At 39.4% G+C, this 21,506-nt stretch overlaps 1 protein-coding gene across 8 annotated transcripts in view; it reads right to left on the reverse strand.

The window, feature by feature from the left end:
- LOC121947993 (connector enhancer of kinase suppressor of ras 2) overlaps nucleotides 1-21,506 on the reverse strand; it is an 80,389-nt gene that overhangs the window by 25,763 nt on the left and 33,120 nt on the right. For 6 of the 8 annotated variants that reach the window (XM_088081318.1, XM_088081320.1, XM_088081317.1 and 3 more), the window contains exons 6-9: nucleotides 18,360-18,479; nucleotides 15,375-15,434; nucleotides 13,884-13,952; nucleotides 7,099-7,245 (exon numbers count right to left, since the gene is read on the reverse strand). In XM_088081318.1, coding sequence (XP_087937444.1) covers nucleotides 7,099-7,245; nucleotides 13,884-13,952; nucleotides 15,375-15,434; nucleotides 18,360-18,479 — 396 coding nt within the window. The remainder of the gene's footprint in view (nucleotides 1-7,098; nucleotides 7,246-13,883; nucleotides 13,953-15,374; nucleotides 15,435-18,359; nucleotides 18,480-21,506) is intronic. The other 2 variants (XM_088081319.1, XM_088081321.1) reach the window with 1 other exon arrangement.

The raw sequence follows: 21,506 nt of genomic DNA on the forward strand, positions 1-21,506 counted from the left end.
TACTGCAGCCCCACGCTCATTTTAACACTGAATCACAAACACGAGAGTTATTTCCACAAAGCTGCCATGTTGTGTATGTTGTCTTTTTTATATCTGTCTGACTGTGCAGCCTCTCCCACGTTCAATCACTTCACTATTCTGTCATTTTGTCTCAAGCCTCTTCACTCACACGAGGCTCTCCATGTCTGTTCCCATGACAACCCTCTCCTCTCCTTCTCCTGTGCTACAGGAGAAGGAGAGGACAGGGGAAAGCTAGAGTGGCCTCCTCCTCAGCTTGACTCAAGGACACGTATATTCATTTGTCATCAGGTCCGCCGTGAGGACAGGGTGCCTCGCTTCTGATGTCACGGAAACCCAGTCCAAATTTCAAGTGAATTATATTTGTCCTCAGCCGGAACAGCTGGTGTGACAAATACGCACCTCGTGCAGACAATTACTCCCTGAGGAAGAGGTTTCCAGATTTTATTTTTACAAAAAAGGGTGTTTTACTGTATGTCAGAGGAGGACGCTCCATTTTAGAGAGGAGATGGGAGTGTGTACAGAATGGATAAACAGACAGAGAGCCTGAGCGACGGTGAGGCGGGCAGCGTTCTCATTAAGGAAGGCCCGGTGTTTCATCATTTCATCAGCAGTGCATTAGGCAAATTCATTTCATATTCCAAACTTTCCATCCTCCCTCCTCCTCCTCAGAACCCTCACTACCTCCATCCCCATCCCCGGGCCCTGTCTCTATCTTCATGTCTTTCTCTCTCTCACAATCTTCCTCTTATGAAGGCAGCTTACAGTAAGACGGCTTCACGATAAATAATGAAGACGGGCTGCAAAGAGAGGGAGAGGAGAGAGCAAAGGAAATAGGACAAAGAGAGAGAGACAGAGAGAAGGAGTGAAGGAGAGGGAGAGAGAGAGCGAGGCGGGAGAGCTGTGCAGTGTGGTGACTGGAGCTGAGAGCGAAAACAGTAATTTAGTGATTACAGCCCACTGCTGCCTGCATGGAAAAAGGGAGGAGGGGGTAGTGGGGGTGGAAGTAGAGAGAGATGGGACCTCCACAGCGGGTGAAATACCAGTCTGTTAAAACAGCACTTAAACCATCTGACCCCCGCTGCGTCCACTCCAAACCACTACAACAACCAAAAAATCTGCTGCTCAAATCCTCTCCAGACCGATTTTTCTCATTCCACCACCTTTACACGCACGCACACACACACCCGCACGCGCACACACACACACATACACACTAATACGCTTAACATAATATTTTGACTGTAAGAGACTTAAAGGTTCAAGAGCAGCATGAATAAAAAGTTTACAGTAGGGCTGCATAATAAACTAAATTTAATGAAGGCTGACAACAATATGTTTTAGTTAATCAAATCTTATAATTATATAAGATTTACAATCCTTTGGATAACTTTGATTTGGTTATTAAATAATGACAGATAAGGATATACACTAAGCGGGACATTTTACAGTTTAAAAATAAACTTGCAACTTCTGCAGTAAACTGCAAATTGTTGTTATTGTTGTTTATCGAGCAACATTATGTCTGATACTGGTAAGCTTAAAGGTATACTATGTAGGATTTTCCTAAAAAGCAATGCATAAACTTATACAAAGTAAAAACTGGCGGTGTATTTATCTACAGAGACTGTATCTTTGTACTTTCTTGTCATTTGACTTTGTTTGGTATGTTCTGGGACAGGTGAGGTTGAGACTTTATAAGAGGTAGCAACCAGGTGCCAGGTTTGCACGCACACAAGAGGAAGCTATGAAAATCATGAACACAACACCAAAAAATGCAAAAACAGTGAGGCTAAATGCTAAGTGAACAAAGCTAGGGTTGGCTTTCACTTTCACTGATGGTATATATATATATATATATATATATATATATATATATATACTGATGTATATATACAACACTACCCAATCATTCCTGCATAGTATACCTTTTTTAAAAAAAAGCTAATTTTATAAATATAAAATTATAAGCTGTAAATAAGTTAGCGTTTCATCTGAATCCCACATATTTAAAGTGACAGATGCTCAACTAATGAATTACCCTAAAAGTCCAGTTCAGAAGTCCACAATCTTTTACTGGTCTGGCTGTAATTAATCAAAAATATAATATAAATGAAAAAAGTAAGCCTGCATGGTTGAGAAATATCATCATGTGTATTAAAGGAATCTTCTGACATAGCAGGAAATTATCTACTGTCTTGCAAAGAGTAAGGTGACAAGATTAATACCATTTTCATGTTTGTCAAAGTCAACTCTGAAGCTCATTGATTAACACGTTTTATCTTGTTTGTATAATCCATCTGAAACTGAAGTGCAAAAACAACAAAAGGTTTTGTGGAGGTTAGGTGCCAGATTATTGCTTGACTTGGTCATGGATATATAAAGAGAACTGGATACATTGTTGGAGGTGTGCCTCTGTTTATATGAAAGTTATTAAGTGGAGCGTTAAGCAAAAGAAGTTTGACTTCCTGCATATATTAATAATAAAAATAAGCATCATGTGGCCCATAGAGTAAGTGCATTACAGACTTCCAGCGGCCGGTCTTCTGGTTTAGCCCTTCACTAACTTGAATAGGGATAAACTGATTTAATCGTATGGTTTTTCTAGACTTTTGAAATGTTACTGACATCTCTTTCCCAAGTCTATGGGAAAAAGTCTTGTGCAAGTTTTAATTCCACAGTTTGGCAACTATGTCGAATTGGCTTTAAATCCCCACTTAACCCCACTATGTTTAAGCAAGGCTAAAATATCCCGGATATGGGCGATGCCATCTTGCGTTGGTGATGTCACTGAGAGCCGAATTCTGCGCAGCAGCAATATCCAACCAGACTCCTGGTAACCTGTTTCCTCCTGCTTCCAGCCTTTATGCTGAGGCATGTAGCTTCATATATTACCATATAAACATGAGAGCAGTACCTATCTACTCAACTAGAAAGCAAATACGTGTATACTCAAACTATTCCTTTATATAATAGTGACTATTACTGAGCTTCAAAGTTCTTGGCCTTGGAAACAGCAGTTTACAAGACAGTGTCACCTTAAGGTCCATTTAGTAGCTGTTCTCCAGATTTCAGTCATTCACTTAATCTTCATCAACATATGGACTTTGATCCATTTTCATGGAACTGTACACATTCAAATTCAAACATTTCTATGTTTCTGAACACTTTAAGGACTTCTCATCCAGGCTGGCTCAAACTCCAACTGCTGAACTAAAATGGACCTTCAGGTGAATTCAGTAATTTATCAGGATTAATATTATGGATCAAACATTTATCTTTAAAAGGAGGGCAGAGATTTTTTTTGCATTAGCCATCACAAAAGTAGACCAACAGAATGTACTCTTTAAAAAAAATGAAGTCATAACCTCTCACCCATTCAGCTGGCCCATCAATAATACATAGACGGCCAATACATGTTGCCGAGAATAGCATGCATTTTCAAAGAGTAATTATTTATGTATCTAAACATATAACAGATTTATGAAAGCGGGGTCATGGACAATATGCGGCACACATGTGTGACCAGTGATGTGGACACTAATGTGGCCTTCAGTCACACAGAAAATGACTCCGCACATGCAGGTTTTGGAGCAGCACAGCAGACACAGTAATCCTCAACTTATTTGTCAAAATCATTGCCAGCATCACTGTAATTACAGTGGATTATTAAATTGCTTTTACATCCTAATATAGAAACACACACACACACACACACACACACACACACACAGAAAGAGAGAGAGAGAGAGAGAGAGATGTGCCATTATTTAGCAGAATAAAGAAGGTTGCCATGGAGGGATTTTGGGCTGGAATCACATGATAATTTGCAGAGATAAATTGTTTCCTTTGTGGATTCAGTTATAATCCGACTGAACGCTTGCCACATTTGGGCTAAACTTCACAGCCGTACCATTCATCCACTAAAACCGGGCTTTAGAGGTATGAGTGCGCATGTGTTTGTACGTGTGTTTGTTTTGGAGAGAGTGTACGTACAGTATGTATCCAAAACCGAGCTTACAGAGTGCAGTGACCCAGTTCCTTCGCCTCTCAAAGGAGCAACGCGACTGATAACAGGAAAACATCTCTCTGCATGCGTGCACAGACGTGCAAAGAAACACACTCTTGCTTTGACACAGACAGATGGACAAACGTGCATACGGCCATGCTTAGAAATGTGTGCACACACCCACCCAGTACACACACGCAGGCTGTTTAGCGGGATATTTTGGATTCAGTGCATTATCTCCAGTATTTGCTGAGTAGCGGCTCTTGTTTCAGAGCCAGTGGAGCTGCCTGTAGTTGCTTATGAATAATTAAGAGCTCCAGTCTTTCTGAGAGAGAACAAATCTAAAACACTCCTTTCTTCTCTTCTCCCACAGATATCTCTGGTGCTCTGATCTGGGTGCTCACGGCGTGTTTGTGTCTTAGCACAAATCATCAGGGTAGAATTCCCACAATCCTCTGCTGTTGTACGCAGCAAATATAACAATAAGCTCATGGTAACAACTTAGAGCGATGACCTAACAAGGCAGCAACGCTGTTAGAGACAGAGATGGTGATGAAGTTGCAGTATGCTCTGTGGTTATAACAGTGTTTTAATGGTTTATGGCTATTATGGAAACACAGAACACTGACTTAACGTGTAAAGCTCTCATGTGAACAAACACTCACATGTGCTATATACTCAGCTCACAGACATGCACAACATGACTTCACAAAGCAGTCAGGCAGCTCTCTGTCCGTCTCAGCACAGCTTGCTCTTTCTGTGCACCGATATTTGAGTGACTTTTCCAGGCTCGGAATGACTGACGGATTGACAAAGTGTTTGCCCTGAAGTGAAATGTGTACACCTGCTCCGAGCCGTAAGCCTTCAAACAAGCTTTCCACCTTTTAGAGCCACTGTACATTAAAATTTTACTCTCTTTCGAAAAAGGAGATGTCCTTTGGGGCAAAGATTGAATGAATCGGGAGCAAAGTTTCTGTAAATATGAATATGAATGTGAGTGGGAGTGTGGATGGACCTTTTGGTGACCTTTTATTGCCCTGTGCTCACTCCTAAGCAGGAGGTTCAGCCCACATTATACCATTTAAATCATTCCCACAGCAACAAAGTGCAAAGATTTAATTAGCTACCCCCCCCCCATTATCTCAATTCATCTTATCTAAAAAAAAATATGCTTTCAGTATGCATAACTTCTCTTCAGATGGAGGTTTGAGTTACCGACACATTTGTGAATGGCTTTGAACTGTGCCAGCAGTACGGCAGGCTGTAAAAAAAATAGAGATTTGTTGAAATGCTCAACAGGAGGATTGATGCAAGGTCACACAGTGAACAAGTTTCCTTTGAAAATATTTGTTTAAAATGCCAGTAGGAGAATGCAGAGTGTGGGCAGTGAAAACAAGAGCTGAGAGTGAGTCAAAGATAAAGCCAGAGGTACAACACGGCTCACTGTGCACAGTGCTAAATCATCCTGCCTCTAATCCTTCACTGTAAGTACGAGAAGTGGGCAGACATACATGTACAAGACTGTTTGAAAGAGGGGTCACATTTTACTTTCAAATTTCAATATTTTTTTTCAGAGCAGCGCGTCTCTTTAGGACTTTGCAGGTTAGGATGTAGCTTGTTATAATACTGCAGTTAAAGGGTAAGTTTGGTATTTTTCAACCGGGACTAGATTTTTTCCATGTTTTTGAGTCAAAGTGTTGAACGAGAACAACAATTTTTAAAACTGGTTCAGTATTGAGCAAGAGTGCTGTAGCCAGCAGCCGGGAAATGGGCTAGTATGTAACCATTAGAGGCATGTTTGCACCGTCAATTCAGACCCTCTAAAAGTGTCTGTTTTTGCCGCTGACAGACTCAGATTGTTATTCAAAGTGTCTGGAAACATTATGGAAAGGATCTCTAGAGATGGAGATAGACTTTTTTTGTTAAAGAGTATATGTTTTTGTTGTTGTTGTTTTTGTTGTTTTTTTGTCATTAACCAGAAAACAGCTCTAAAATCACCACCGCCATACATACACCATAAAATTAGTTGATTTCACTTCTAAAAATCTAGGAAATCAACTGCCTTGAAAAATGTAAGTAAATATAATTGTAAGTCTTAATTTACATTTACTCTATATTTAATTGTCAAGTTTACTTAAAATTTAATTATATAACCTATGAATTTTTGGAAGTTGCTCCAACTTAAAAATGAAAAATTAAAACAATTTTAATTAAATCAATCTTTCTTAGTTTTAGCAACCTCCGTAAACCAAGTTTACAGTTTGATTTGTCTGTGCTCTGCTGCATGGTTGTGAATTAGTCATATTTATATATTCTTAAACATGTTAACGAAACTGAACCATCAGATCTCCCACCTTAATCACTGGTGAAATCCTCTTTTTCATGATCAAGTTAAGTCAGACAAACTTGCTCTACTGACGTTGCTAACACCTAATTTCACATACTCATTTTTAAGTTGCAACAAGATTAAACGTTCTATTTACTTTACTTTTTCAATGCACTCATTTTCAAGGTTATTTTAAATAAGAACATTTGTCAGATTTTACAGTGTACCAGACTCTACTTAAATATTCTGTAATTTTATCATTGTTAAACAGACTTAATTCAGAGTCGACAGAAACAGAATATAATTTGCGGAGACCATTTTGGTTTGTCTTTCCACTGTCTAACAATCACCCATTTTGGCTGGGTTGAAATAAACTCTTAATTCACCCAGTTAGATGTGAAAATATGATGGTTCTACACACGATAAAATTATAGTTTCGGGTTAAACAAAAAGGTCTAGCTCTGTAGGATCCTGTCCATTATTTCTTCAGACACTTAAAACAAAAATCTGAGTCTGTCACAGGAAAAAAACAAGCGCTTTTAGAGGACATACACTGACAGTGCACAATTGCCTGAGTGGTTACATTGCAGCCTGTTTGGTTGCTAACAGCTGCACCCTAAAAAAACAAATTTCCATAGTTGTTGTCCCCATTAGTTTCTTGGACACAAGAACATGATGAAATAGGGTCCAAGTTGAAAAACAGCACACTTACCCTTTAAGGCGGCCATATGTTGCTGGTGTTTACCTGCAGGCCCAGTGGTTTCCAGCGCACGTTCCTGAGCAGAGCCGGCGTGGAGCTCAGGGTGTTCTGGGGCCTTTTCTTCAGTGTGAGGATGACTCCGCATGGGTCCTCTCTCAGAGCGTTGACCAGGTTCTTCAGCTGCCAGCCCACCTGAGGAGCACACACACCGGGCTACCGAAACAACTGCTGCATACCACCACACACACATGCTGTACACTGGGAGCAACCAAATCTGCTAAGGAAAACCACCACGCACAGATATCAGAAACTGTTGCTGCAAACCACCACACGCGGCTCCTGATACTACCTGCCTGAAACACAACATGCTACCAGAAATGTATAGACTTCATTTATTAGACAGGGGCAGTAGAGAGAGATAAGAAAAAGATAGAATGGAAAAGAGGAAGAGAAAGATCTAACAAAGATCCCCGGCTATAACCAGAGACGCTGCAGTCAGGTCAGCATCTTGACCCTTAAACTTTGGAGGAGCCCCTCAAGTGCTACAATTTACAAGCAGGGAGTACAATGACCATATAAACCATAATACTGTATGTCATTTACATTACATTTTCAGGTCTAGATGTTCTTCTGTGAATTTTGGTATAAAGGTCATAATAGGTCTTTTTCACTAAACCAGATTTAGCGAAGAGAGCTATAAAGTATTTAAAAGAGACATTAACCCTTTGAAGCATCAGCAAATTGGCTTAATTTCTTTCATAAATATGGAAAGAAGGCTTAACAAGAAATGAGCCAAACATTAGCAAGAAAAAAGTTATCTGAAATCAGCAAAAAAAATAAAAGAAAAAGAAAGGTAAAAGAACAAAACAGGTAATGACCTGGGAAAAAAGTGCAAAAATTTAAAAAATATATAATAATAACATTAAAAACAATAATTTTATATATAAATATATATATATATGTATATATATATATATATATATATATATATACATTTTTTTTTTGAACCTAATTTTAAATATATAATAATAATAATAATCATAATAATAACAATATTAATAATAATTATATAGTTTTCTTGATATTTTTCCCTTGTTATTTGATAATTTTCTAATGATTCTGTCTCTGTTGTTTTTTTTTACTAACTCAAGACATTTCCCGTCAAATTGTTGATTGTCTTTTTCCCTGAAGTATTTGAAAGAAATCATAACAATCTGCTCATGTTTCAAAGCTTTAAAGACTTTTGAAAAGTATCTGAATGCAGCACAAAAGCACTGATGTCCATCCAGATTTCAAAGGGTTAACAATGTTTTTATCAAGGCTGTACCAAATGTCTTTTTTTTTTAAATATTCAAAGCCTCTATCGAGGTTTTTGAATGAAGCTTCAAATGTTCGTCATCAGCTTTTATGACTTACTCACCCAAAAAAAGAAACCACAAATCCTCAAACAAAACCCTTAATTTGAATAATCTGCATTTTCTACCAAGAAAAATCACTAATTAAAGCTTCTCAACCAAAATCTTTAAAACTGGACATGTTACAGCAGGAATACAATTCAAAACTGGGGCACAATTAGGAACACTGGTAACCAAGAATAAATGTTTCCCTGACGTTAGCATGTATCCACATGTAGCCGTGTAGGCCAGGTAGTGTAAAAGAAAACAGTTGTGCTAACATGCCTGGAGCAGATGACCATATAAAAGAAACCCGCATGATCTGACTTCAGTTTGTCTCTGCAAAACCGTGTGAAGAGGTTTTTGCTCACACATATTACTTTAACATAGTACATTTACCTCTTTATGTGAAGCTTTGGCCATGAACATCCAACACTGTAACATTATATATATATGACGGAATATAAAAGCATTTTAGGTTATTAGGTTAAAGGTTAAGTGTGTAAAATTTAGGGGGAATTTGTTGGTGTCTAGCATTAAATTGTAGACTGCAACTAGCTAAAGCTTCTCCTGGCTATAATTCCTTCAGTTTTCATTATTCAGAAGGTTTTTATCGGGAGCCGTATCGCCCACTGAAGTTGGATTGGTTGGTTGAACTAACAAAGCAGGCGATTAAAACAGCTATAAACAACAGACCAAGCAGTTTCATGGTGCAAATCAGTGAATTTCCAACATGGTTTGACATCTCTGGGTCAGGCTGCTTGTCCACAACATGCTCAAGCTGAATTATCCACAGAGGTCACTTCTTCTCCAAAGCAAATGGATTCGGTGATTTAAACCGAAGAAACACTGAATGAAGCAGTTTTACACTATAAATTGTGTATCTCTGGCGCTGCTCATTGCAGTTGGGCTTTTTACTATGGAGGCCGACAAAAAAAAAAAAACGCAAAAATGTGAATGGCCATATCTGGAGCCAGTGTTTAGTTTGTCCATTCTGGGCTACTGTAGAATCATGACAGTGTAACATGGCGATCTCCATAAACTAGGACCCACTCCCTGTGTAGATATAATTGGCTCATTCTAAGTTGAGGAGAACAAGACAATTCTTAGTTTCAGACTAATCTGATTAATCACTAAAGAAAACAGAATATAATCCTATATTCCATTTCTGCCATGTGACCCTTAAATCTTACACACTGGTCCTTTAAACAGATATAAGTGAGCTGTCATGAGTGATTCACTTTCTAATCAGGGTAAACCACATCTAATCTCTAATATTCACAGAGGTGATTTCGGTAATGTCCCAAAATTTTGGCTGCCATCCACAAATTTGCATAATTGTTCATCAATGTGCATTTTCTTTTAAGACATCTTTCCTAATCATTTATGTTTTTTCAATTCAACAAAACAGTGTTAACAGAACAAACGATGACAGAGAGAAGAAAAAAACAGTATCCCAGGAACAAGGTCAATACCGTAAATAACTTTAAAATTATATTATGGTTAAATTCATCACAGCGTTTTACAGTAGAATGTGAGGTTACAGCTTAATACTGGTCCCAAAAAGCATCACGATTTACAGAGTTTAATTGTGTTTTTGGAAAACTGTACATTACTGTTAAATGTGGCCATATTTTTACAGCAGTAACATTGCCTCTAAAAAGCATCAAGATTTACAGTGTTTTACTGTATTTTGAAAAACATATAGTACATTAGAGTTAGAATTTGGCCGTATGTTTACAGCAGCAATATCGCCTCGAAAACAAACATAGAACAAAAACAAGAACAAAAAAGATTTATAGTATTTGTGAAAAACTGTATGATACTGTTGTCGTATATTTTACAGCAATTTGTTACAATGAATATTTTGAAGTACACTTTGATCTATATGGGGCTTTCAGACACGCTGCTTTTGTTCCCTCCGTACTCAATATGTTTTACTTAAGCTTGACCCGACCAGCCATTACACTGCACCAGACTGTCCCAGTTCCACTGATCTGAAAACATATTCAAATAAAGGACGGCTCAGTCACAACGGTTTAGGTCTGAGGAGGAGAGAGAGATGGTGAAAGAGTGAGAGAGGAGTGCTGACTGCAGTGTTTCCTCATGGTTCCGGCCAGCCTGTCTCCAGAGCTCGCAGCACTCGTCAGCCCATTGATTGGCTACACTGGTCTCAGCTACTGTAAGTGTCCGCAGAGGGCACCACGCTCACACACTCGCACACACTCACCCACACACAAGACAGAACTGCTGTGACCTTATTCCTGACATAATGATGACCAGACTGTGTCAGCCTTTAGCGGCACGTGTCTTCTTCTCTTTGGCCCAGTTCACAACTTCCGGGTTCAGACAGCGTTCACCAGCAACAAGAGATATGTATGCTCTGCTCCATGTGTGCAATCCTTTTTTTAAGGTGCAATAATTCTTTATAACTGTGATAATTGGTGCAATAATTCAACTATACTTACCATGTCTATATCGGTTGTGCATTACAGCATTACACACATACATAATATTTCTAACTTTACATACTGTTGTATGCATTGTGTTGTAACATAAATCACAGTTTTATATGTTTGCACACTCTTACATAGTTTGTGCTGGTATTTATTTCTATAATTCTCTATGTTTGGCATCAGAGCAACTGTAACAAACCACAAATCTATCTGTTTTAACTGAAGCTACAGCCAGGCAACAATCAGCTTAACTTAGCATAAAGACTGTCAGCCGAAAGCTTAGGTCTGTCCATCTGTAAAAAAAAAAAAATGTCTGCCAACTACAGTAATACCTCGAAAGCTCACTAATTACAGGGTTGCTACACATTTTCATGGACAATTTTAAACATTTTCCACGACTTTTTAAGCATAAATAATAAATGTTTTCTTCTTTTCCCTCACCAAACTTGCCTGGAGTTTTTTTAAACATGTCATAGCTCCCAAAATATTGGCTGTTGCTCCCAGAGGCTTTATGGTCATAAGATCAATGGCCAATGGATTCCATGATTGTGGGGATAGAAAGAACTTGCATTGACTATTTGGCGAGTGGTGATAACTAGCCTACCAATAGCCACCAGGGAAAAAAAGCACTGTTCTCTTCTTGTTTTGGTTGCATCATTTTTGACAAACTACCTTTGTGTGGTAAATCAGGCCTTCATTTCTGAAAGATCATATCCGATTGCAGACAGCATTACAGAGTGACAGTGAGAAAATCCAGAAAAATTCCATTCAGTAGAAGTTAGAAGTGCTAAAATAATATAAAAATATATTTATGTATATTTCTGATGCTGTCGTGATTATTGAAATGAATATAAGTTTTCCCCTATTTTATTTATTCATCTATTACAGTTTTCATATATTTCTCTTTCTTATTTCAGGTCCTTCAGATCATTTCCCTGTCCCTTTTTACTAATTTCATGCAATTTGGGGGACATCTATTGCCAAGTTGCTCAATGCCTTTTTTTCCATGTTTTCAAAAGAAATCAAACCAATTTGCTTAATTGTTTCAAAGGTTTACATGCATGTGAAAGCCATCTGAACACAGCACAAGAACACTGATTTGGATCCAGGTTTAAAGGGTTGAGCAAAAGACTTGTCTATTTTCACTTTAAGGTTAACTGCCCCATTGGGCCATTTCTTGTACAGCTACTCGTTGCTCTCCCATGATTTTGAAAGATATTGAGCCAACTCGCTCAGGTTTTAAAGGGTTAACAAAAGAAGCCAAAGATCTCAAACCATTATGGTTTTCCAAACAAGGCGCAGCCTACCTCTGAAGGAGTTGAACATTTTCAAGGGTGAATCCTGAATTCACTGAACTGGACCTTGATCACGCTAAACACTTGTTAGCTCCGTCACAATGGTTGAACAGCACACAGTGTATGTTAACAGCAAACACAAAGCCTGTCCTAACCAGGCCAGTTTAGATCTCTTCTGTTATGCAAATACGCAACGAGCACAGGGAAACAGGGAGAGACCTACCAAAATAATAACAGTACATAAACTGCTGCTGGAGAGGGTTTTTTTTTTTCAAATCCCCGGGGTCCTCATTATTTTCCCAGATGATATTACCTCCACATAATTATGTTGCCTCTTCAAACAATCAGTTTGTTATTTGAGCAAATTCCACATTTTTACCTCAAAAGAGAGGCTGAGCTAAAAACTGCAAGTCCTGTTTTGAAGTGGGTCTCAAACAGAAGCTCATGCATAGACATGAAGGCAGCGCTGTTGCTAAATACGTGGGATAGGCCTACATAATGATTCTATAATGTAATGGAATTTGTTCATTCAATCTTCACACTAATCTAATTTTTAAATATGGAGCCTCGCTAGATAAACTTATCAGCTGTGATGTTGACAGAGAGTTTGCTGGTAGTGTGTATCCATCTTTCCTCCTCAGCAACTCCATTTAGGATTTAAAAAACGAGAGACTTCCCTCTGCTGTTCTCTCTTTTCATCCTTTTCCTCTTCTCCCTAAGTCCCTTTTTACTTCCTCCTCCCTTTACCCCCTCACTCTCCCAACTCTGCCTCATCCCAGCATCCCCTGATAACTTCACCCCTTTTCCCCATCACGCACACACCTCCGTCTCCCCCTGCTTATCTCCTCCCCCAGAGTGAGGGATCAGAGTGGTGAGGGTCTAGCTGAGGGAGTAATGAGGGGTTGGAGCTGAGAGCCTGGCAGGGTGTGATCTGCACTGTCACCCCGAGGAGAGAGAGGGAGAGATAACACGCAGCCCCCCTCATGCGTCAATCAACGCCGCTCCCCAGTGCCCGCATGCACGCTTTCGCATGAGCAGCACCTATCCAGACGTACGAGGAAATACTTACGTGAAAAAAAAAGCATACAAAAGACGTCTACACACAGACACAAACCTTTTTTTTACCCCTCCCCTTCCTCAGAAATCTCAAATAAACACTGGAACAAATCGTTTGTGCCAGAGCTGACAGCACAGGCAATAGACAGCGCGCTCAATCACATGCTCTCACAAGGCACCGTTCCATTTAAAATGGCTGCCCATTTTTCGTGCTTCCCTCTTATGTGATGAGTTGAAGGCAGAAATACAACTTATTCAAGTCTGAAAGTGGAACACGAGTTCACATTTCAAAACCAGACGCCTCCTTCAGGGGTTTCTCACGACAATGGGAACAAATTCCGGAAAGAGCGAGCTGACAATCACGCTGGACTGAACAAAGGTCTTGTAACAATCGTTCTATAATCTGCTCCCGCAGCAAGTCTAATTAGCCTACATAGCTGCACAGGCACAGGACAGGAAGCACCATGGCGGCAGTGGTGGTGTTGGTGGTGGTAGCAGACACCATGTACCTTGACAGCTCCTCAACATAGCACAGAATGGAAGAACGAAAGACAGCTTGCAGTGTGGAAACACATGGAAAGTACATTTCCTGTGATGCTTCTATTGTGTATGGAAGCTTTTTAACTCACCACTGTCTGGTGGTTGACTTGGATCACCTCATCCCCTGCATGAATCTTCTTGCACTGATCTGCTGGAGACTGCAGAGGTGGAAATTGGACAGAAAGGGACAATGGGAACGAATTCAGGATATATTAAGGCGCAAATTCAGTGGCTACGTTTACATGCACACTAATATTCCACTATTATTATAAAAATGATAATATAACAGTATATTACGTTAGGATATTCCAATTAAGGCCTTTTTCTGAATGTTGCATCTTCCAGTACAGAAAGTGTTGGATGAAGTATTCAGATGTTATACTTGAGCAAAAGTAGTAAAGCTGCAGTGTAAAATTACTTTTTTACAAGTAGTAGCAAGTCCTGCATTAAAAATCTTACGAGTAAAAGTACAAAAGTATTAGCATCAAAATAAACTTAAGTACCAAGAGTAAAAGTACTCCATGTCCAATGTCCCTTTTCAGAATCGTGCATATTATATTATTGAATTAGAATTATTGATACATTAATGAGCTTTTAATTTTAATGCATTGCAGCTGGTAAAGGTAGAGCTCATTTAAATTGCTCTATATACTGATGGGAGGTTAAAGCTGTATGAATATATTATAACCTATTGCAACTGTAGGTTATTGACACAAAACATAAATAAACTCAGTAACTAGTAACCAAAGCTTTAAAAAATGTAGTGGAATAAAGAGTAGAATATTTACCTCTGGAAATGTAAGGAGAATAAGCAGAAAATACCATAAAATGGAAATACTCTAGTAAAGTACAAATAACTCAAAATTGTTCTGAAGCATATTACTGGTGCAATGTACTTAGTTACGTTCGCCACTGTATTCAGGCATGTGGGATGCACCGATGTTATTCCGGTTCTAGGAAAATTCTACGGACATACGTATATACAACACACTCAATACGTCTCAATTGTGATTATTCCCACAGTTTGCGATACACAACCCTTGCCTGTTTATAATTCGCTCTGTGCATTGTACAAAAAACAACTAGCCAATAGTTTTCAACGCTGTGGTCGAAATGCATGCCCAAAAGAAAAGCACACCTTCAGAAACACACCTTCTTTCAAACATTTTAAAAGACTTGGATGTCAACAGGTTTTTGGATATGAGCAAATATCGCATCTTTGAAGGAGGCAACAAGTCTGCCACCAGTGTTAAACTTTGAAAAAATCTTGATTCAACGATGCACAATGGCACAAGGGGCTCCAGCTGTTCCACTTTTAAACGACATATTAGGGCACATTAATCAGAGTTTGCACGGCTGCATGTAAACAGGAATATTAGAGGAATATTCATTCTCATTATCCATTTAAACAACTTAGTAGACATATTGTCCATTTCAGAAAAAGGACAAATAATTGAATGTTTGGAGGATGTAAATGTTGTGCAAATGTTGTGTAAATGTCAGCGTCACTGTGGAATTTGAAATGATGAATTTTAGTTGGTGGGGTGTCAAGCTTCCTACTGAGTGAAACTAAAACTCACATTCTCTGTGGTTCCGGTGATAACGTGGAGTCCATCATACGTCGATTTGATATACATCCCCTAAAACACAAGCACAGGGAGGGAGGATTCAGCATGATACAGAGTGCAAAGTAAAAAACATGATACATATATTTTACACTTCTGAATCTGCGTCTATATTTATGTGTGAGAAGCAGAGCGATATACATGAGATTTTAGTCAGATTCAGGTCACAAATAAAGGACTTCAGACTTGACTTTGAATTAACAAGTGTAAGACCTGATGTACAGATGGGTCATAAATTAAAGGGAGAACTAATGAGATGTGCATTTTAAGTAATTGCCATATTTGAGTACTCATCAAAAATACTATAAAACAATCTAGCATAAGAAATAGGGTCTGAAATGAACAACCAAGTAGTGAAAATATGCATCAGCATAAAGCTTTCTATTTTGCGCTGCGCAGGCTGTAGAGATTGTTATGACATGCAAGTTTAATGTTACATAGCTTGAACTGCACATTCATTTCGTTAATTTGTCTAAATACTACCAAACATCATATTTCTGCCGGGTCACTATTCTGCCTGTGAGGTCTGACTGAGTGTCTGACTGTGGCTGCGCAGATCTATAATTTTTGCTACAAGGATCTATTCATAGATAGCAGTTAAATCACTGCGTCTCATCCTGAAGACATTTAACACAGAAAAGGGTCGGTGCATTCGTCAGGCAGCAACCACCACACAGTTGAACTTTCACCTTTGTGGAATGATGTGCAACTGGTGCTCATGGCTCAGTGCTAGTCACACAGCAACAGCGTCATTTTGGATAAACCTCCGGAATTACCATGGCCCTACTAAAGCAAATAAATGACGCTGTGACTAACAAAACCTACATTGTTACTTTGAAGCTACGCCAGCTCAGAGTGAACACATTCTCTACTACAGATGCAAATCTAAGAACACATATAAAGGCAAGCATGGTAACAATGACTATGCTAGCCGATTTAACGAAGTTTAAATAAGTGAGCCACATCGTAATGTTACATACAGTATGGACGTTGTATACAAAACCTAAGCTGACACTCTTTGCACTTTCCCATTAATAATGGGATGTTTTTTTATCCATGACATGTGAACAAGTGGGTAATGAAATAAACTCAGTTGAGTGACATTTTTTTGGTAACTATTTGCGTTATATTTGCTCTAATTTCATATCACGTGCTTTGTCAATTAGATCCTTTTTTTCTAAATGAGTAGTTTGAATTACTTTTTCTAGGTACCTTTAGTAAACCAAACACACCATTTTTTAGATGCATTTGAACAAATAAATAAATGTATACTGATGTCAGTCCTGAGTACAGTCCACCCCTAATAACTAACATGAAGCATCTTTCCAAAGTGTTGGTCAACCAAGAGCTTCCAGGGCAGCTTTTATACTCATGGTCAAAGATTCTCTGCTTCTTTGAACAACATTTTCTCATGTTGTGCTCTTATGATAGTGATGTTGTTTTAAAATCTCCAATAAGGCCAACTTCTAAGGCTTTAGTGCATGATTTATAATTTCATACTCTTAAAACCACCCACTGACCCCTTGAGCTGTGTACAAAAGCATCTACTTTTGCATTTTTTCTTCAGATTTGTTCATTTTCCATGAATTCATCTTCATCTGTACTTGAAACTTTAACCCCCTTAAGACTTAAAAGCAAAAACATTCAAGTCTCATGTTTTGACCCGATGAGGTCCCGTAACATTTAATAATGAATAAGAGTGCAAAAGGCAGCCATTGCATATTTACACACCTTGAATTTTTAATTATTATTCATATGCATTATAGAGACTTGGATTCAATAATGTAAAAACACTATTAACAGCTTTGAAAGGAGAATGTTCAAATGCTGTGTGAAAACAGTCTAAATTAAGTAAAAATGCCAATTTTCTTATGAAGACTTGTGATGCTGAAACAGGCTGCAGAGCTTAGAGTGATGATTCTGTGAGTCTGTCAACACCAGCGACGCCTTTCACATTACACAACTGGTCCATGGTTGATATGAAAAAACTGACAAGTAGGGATGTGCCGATCACATTGTTTTGCCTCTGATTTTGATCCAAGTCATTTATTATTTAATATCTGCTGATACTGAGTCCTGATTCGATACTTTTGTTTTCTTGCATAATACAGCTGTACAGTGCACACTTTAAGAAGGCTTCTTTAACATTATTTAAAAAGTACCTGCATCCAAGCTGTCTTTCTTGATGTTTTATTTATTTTTATTTATAAGCCTATAATTTTTATTTGTTTATTTATTTTACTAAATAAAAAATGACAAACCCTCCTTTTAATCTTGTTGGCCCCCTCACTGGGAATGTCTCTGGCCCTTTAAAAGTCCACTGTTTGTCTCAGTAACCTGAAAAAACTGTATTCCGTCATCTGCTTATTTTTGTCATCTGCACATCTTTTGGACAGACTACACTTCATTTATAAATAAGCCATATTGGGGTTTTGCTTGCACAGCTTTCATACTTGCAGTGGCGAATGGTGACAGAGGTTGCAGTAAATTCAGCACCACTGTCTGTGCCTCCTCGAAGCAGGGCGGAGAAACACCATAAAGACAAAATGTGACACTCACTGAGCTGAAATGAAATGAGTGCTCTTAACTTTGGTAAATAACGTAAATGAACAGTCTTATACTGCATTTGTGTTTATGGTGTGCTCAGCCATGGCTCTTAAGTTCAGCAGAGAGGAGAAACAGACAGCTTAGTGGAGCAGATGTGATGAAAGCTGCGTTCTTTGTTGCTCTGTATGCAAGTAAAAACATCTGTGTGACAGCTGACATATAACAACGGATTGGATACTCTATAAACTAGAGTATTCCTGATCAGTCAAAAAATGCCTTGATCAGCCCCCGACCTGATGTTTGAGGTCAGATCGGGACATCCCTATTGACTAGTGCATCTTTAAAAGCAGCTCTAGAGGAATCATGTGTGTGCATGCTCAGATGTGTCCTTACCAGCCCTTCACTGGGCATGATGCTGGTGAGGTGGACCACCTCCAGATGGGCAGATTGAGAGACCAGAGAGTCTGATGACAGAGAGATGATGTGGTCGCATATTCCCGCTAAGGTCTTACACTGGAGATGGCATCGGAGGTAACGAAAGCAAAGGGAAGGAAAATGACAGGAAAAGAGAGAGAGAAAGAGAGTGACAAAAGGAGAAAGACAGAAAGTTATTGAGATTGGTTTTGGTCCGCGAGGGATGCCGTGACCTAGCTGGAGGAGGTGAAACAGAAATCATTTCATCAGATTGTTCCACATCGCCACTTCCATCACTCCAGCACACAAACTGTTTCCTGTCACAGACTGTCCACGGGCATGCCCACAAGACACTGTCACAGACAGAACAACACATCACCGATACCAGCCAACCCCGAGGTACCCAGATGACATTTTCTAACATCTAAATTACAGAGCACAGATTTCATTTGTTGTTATCTGTCATTTTTTAGGGGGTACGATAAGGGCTATTTTTGCCTTCACATCAGCTAAACAAAATCTGACACATTGTAGAGTGGTGAGGTTATCTGTGCTGTTTTTTTTTTTTTTAACATCTCTAATAGATATTACCTAATACATCTGAGCAAATACGGCAAATAAAAAGCATGGCTTCACCTTGCCTTGTTCTAAATAAACCTTGACTGTTTTTCAGGCTATTTGTCTGCTTGGTCACGCACACAAGTTAATTTATCATCAGCAACATCTCTGCCTTCTAATCTTGGCTGACTGATTACAGCGGGCTTACAGAGACCGTTACCCTGGTTATCCTGCCTCATCGCATCGCTGCTGAGCGCACACACATGCAAGCGCGCACGCATGCACACACACATGCAAGTGCACGTGCACACACACACACACACACACACACACACACACACACACACACACATGCACACTGGCAGACATACATGTAAGAGAATATAGGTTGTCGACATTCACACACACAGCATTACAGTGATGATCTCTGCATTAAATAATCTCCTGATCTCAATCCTAATGAGCAATTACCGGATTATAGTTACGAAATGAACAGAGGAGATCTTCAACACACACATTTAGTGCAAGCACTTCCATACACACATACACACACACTATAGCTCAAAGCCTATGATTCATTCAGTGTGAGAGAAAAGGTGGAGGATCTTCAGTGAGCTGGCTATTTGATGCTTATTCTCTCTCTGTCTTTCTCTCTCTCTCACACACACACACACACTCACTCACACAAACTTGCATCCTTTTCTGGGTCAGTTATTTGAACACCACACTGCCTGTTTAGTTTTCTGTTTACAGTATAATGTTCGAGTCAACGTGTACACATTACATAAAGGGATACCCAAGACTGTTCATGTCATCCACAGACATCAAAGGTGCTTTAAAGGTCCCATATTATGATCATTTTCAGGTTCTTACTTGTAAATGGGTTTGTACCAGAACATGTCTACATACTTTAATGTTCAAAAAAGAAAACATTTTTCTTACACTGTCTGTGTGAATACACCCGTATTCACCCTCTAACTGAAACGCTCCGTTTTAGCACCTGTCCCTTTAAGGCCCCCTCCCGAAACAGTTCAGCTCTGATTGGTCAGTTCTTCTGGGTCCTCCACATCTGCACTCGCAGTGTCTCTGCAGTGTAACTGCTGCCAGGTAATGACTGTTATAGTACTATAGTGGCAGTTTCTGCCTTTTTTCAAATATAGTTGTGACATCACATCTTTAGAAGTCCAGACAGCACACTTAAAGGCACAATTTCTAAATGCAGACTGTGTGCATTTATGTGTGGATTGAGCATTTTGACACTTTCACAGTATTTTTTATAGCAGCTATACCCGCTATTAAAAGTTTAATTTGTATTTGTAACATTGGTAATTTGCATAATAAAAGAATAATAATATTTGATGTCTGTATATCGATACAATTTTGCCACGCAAAAATACTGTGATTTTCTTGCTGTATAGATTTTTTTCCTCAACCCTACATTTTGCAGTATGAGACATTTAATTTGAAAATAATTAACAAGGGAATGGATAAATAAGTGAGAAATAAATTGGGAAAAGTAAAGTATGTCTAATCAGGCCTATAGAGCCATAAATACTAAGTGAAGTCCCCAGCTGGAGACCGCAGCCAGTGACAATGTTGTGGCTCTGCTTATATTCCTCTTTGATCATTGGACTAATAGTCTTGACCTGGGATTAACACGGGCCGAGAGACAAAAGACCAGTTACCAGTGTGGAGACTCTCAACTCCCCCAGCTCTGACACACCCAGCCTTGATCTGACACGCCTCTGGAGAATCAGAGCGCAGATTATAGGGAAGTTAACTTATGTGGCTGGCTGGCGTGAGATTTAAGAGCAGTCAAACAGAAAGCCAGACATAGTACGCTGCCAAATGGATTAAGCTCTGGCTGCACTCCTCCATCTCCTCCTCACCCACCAACTCCCTCATTCTCATTCTCGCTCTCTCTTTCTCCCCAACAGACTCGCACCTTCTCCCGCTCGCGCAGTTGCGTAATGCATCTACATCCACATGCATGAGCATGCGCGGCAAATATAAACCTGAACCGAGAGAAGGAGAAGGAGAGTGGAGAAGAGGAGCAGAGAGGCAGGGAGGTGGGGAGGGAGAGTCTGGGAGGAAAGGGGAGAAAACAAGGGAAAGGGAAAACACACAACTAGGACAGTCTTATGTAATTCCTCTCATCCTTATGCATGCATGCACATAAAAACACACACACTCATACACACTTCACGCTCCATTAGATACACAGACTCACACATGCTCATATCTTCTTTCTCTCTCTCTCTCTCTCTCTCTCTCTCTCTCTCTCTCTCTCACACACACACACACACACACAAACACACACACAACACACACACACTTTAGACACACTATCCCTGTCCATCTGATTGCTGCAGGCCGTAGTCTGGAGGAGAGCAGAGTAGCAGTAAGTTTTGCATTATTGAGCAGAAGCTGACAAACGTACAACTACCGCTACAGTAGCTACAGCAGAGCCGACCAGAGCATTAAGGTCTCTGGGCCCCATGCTGGATGCACACTGGAGACTCTTTCATGTCTGTCTGGATCACCCTCCATACATTTGCTAATAACCCT

The sequence above is a fragment of the Plectropomus leopardus genome, chromosome 8 (genome assembly GCF_026936395.1).
Source record: "Plectropomus leopardus strain MGB_pleo_1.0 chromosome 8, ASM2693639v1, whole genome shotgun sequence".
In the NCBI taxonomy this organism is placed as follows: Eukaryota; Metazoa; Chordata; class Actinopteri; order Perciformes; family Serranidae; genus Plectropomus; species Plectropomus leopardus.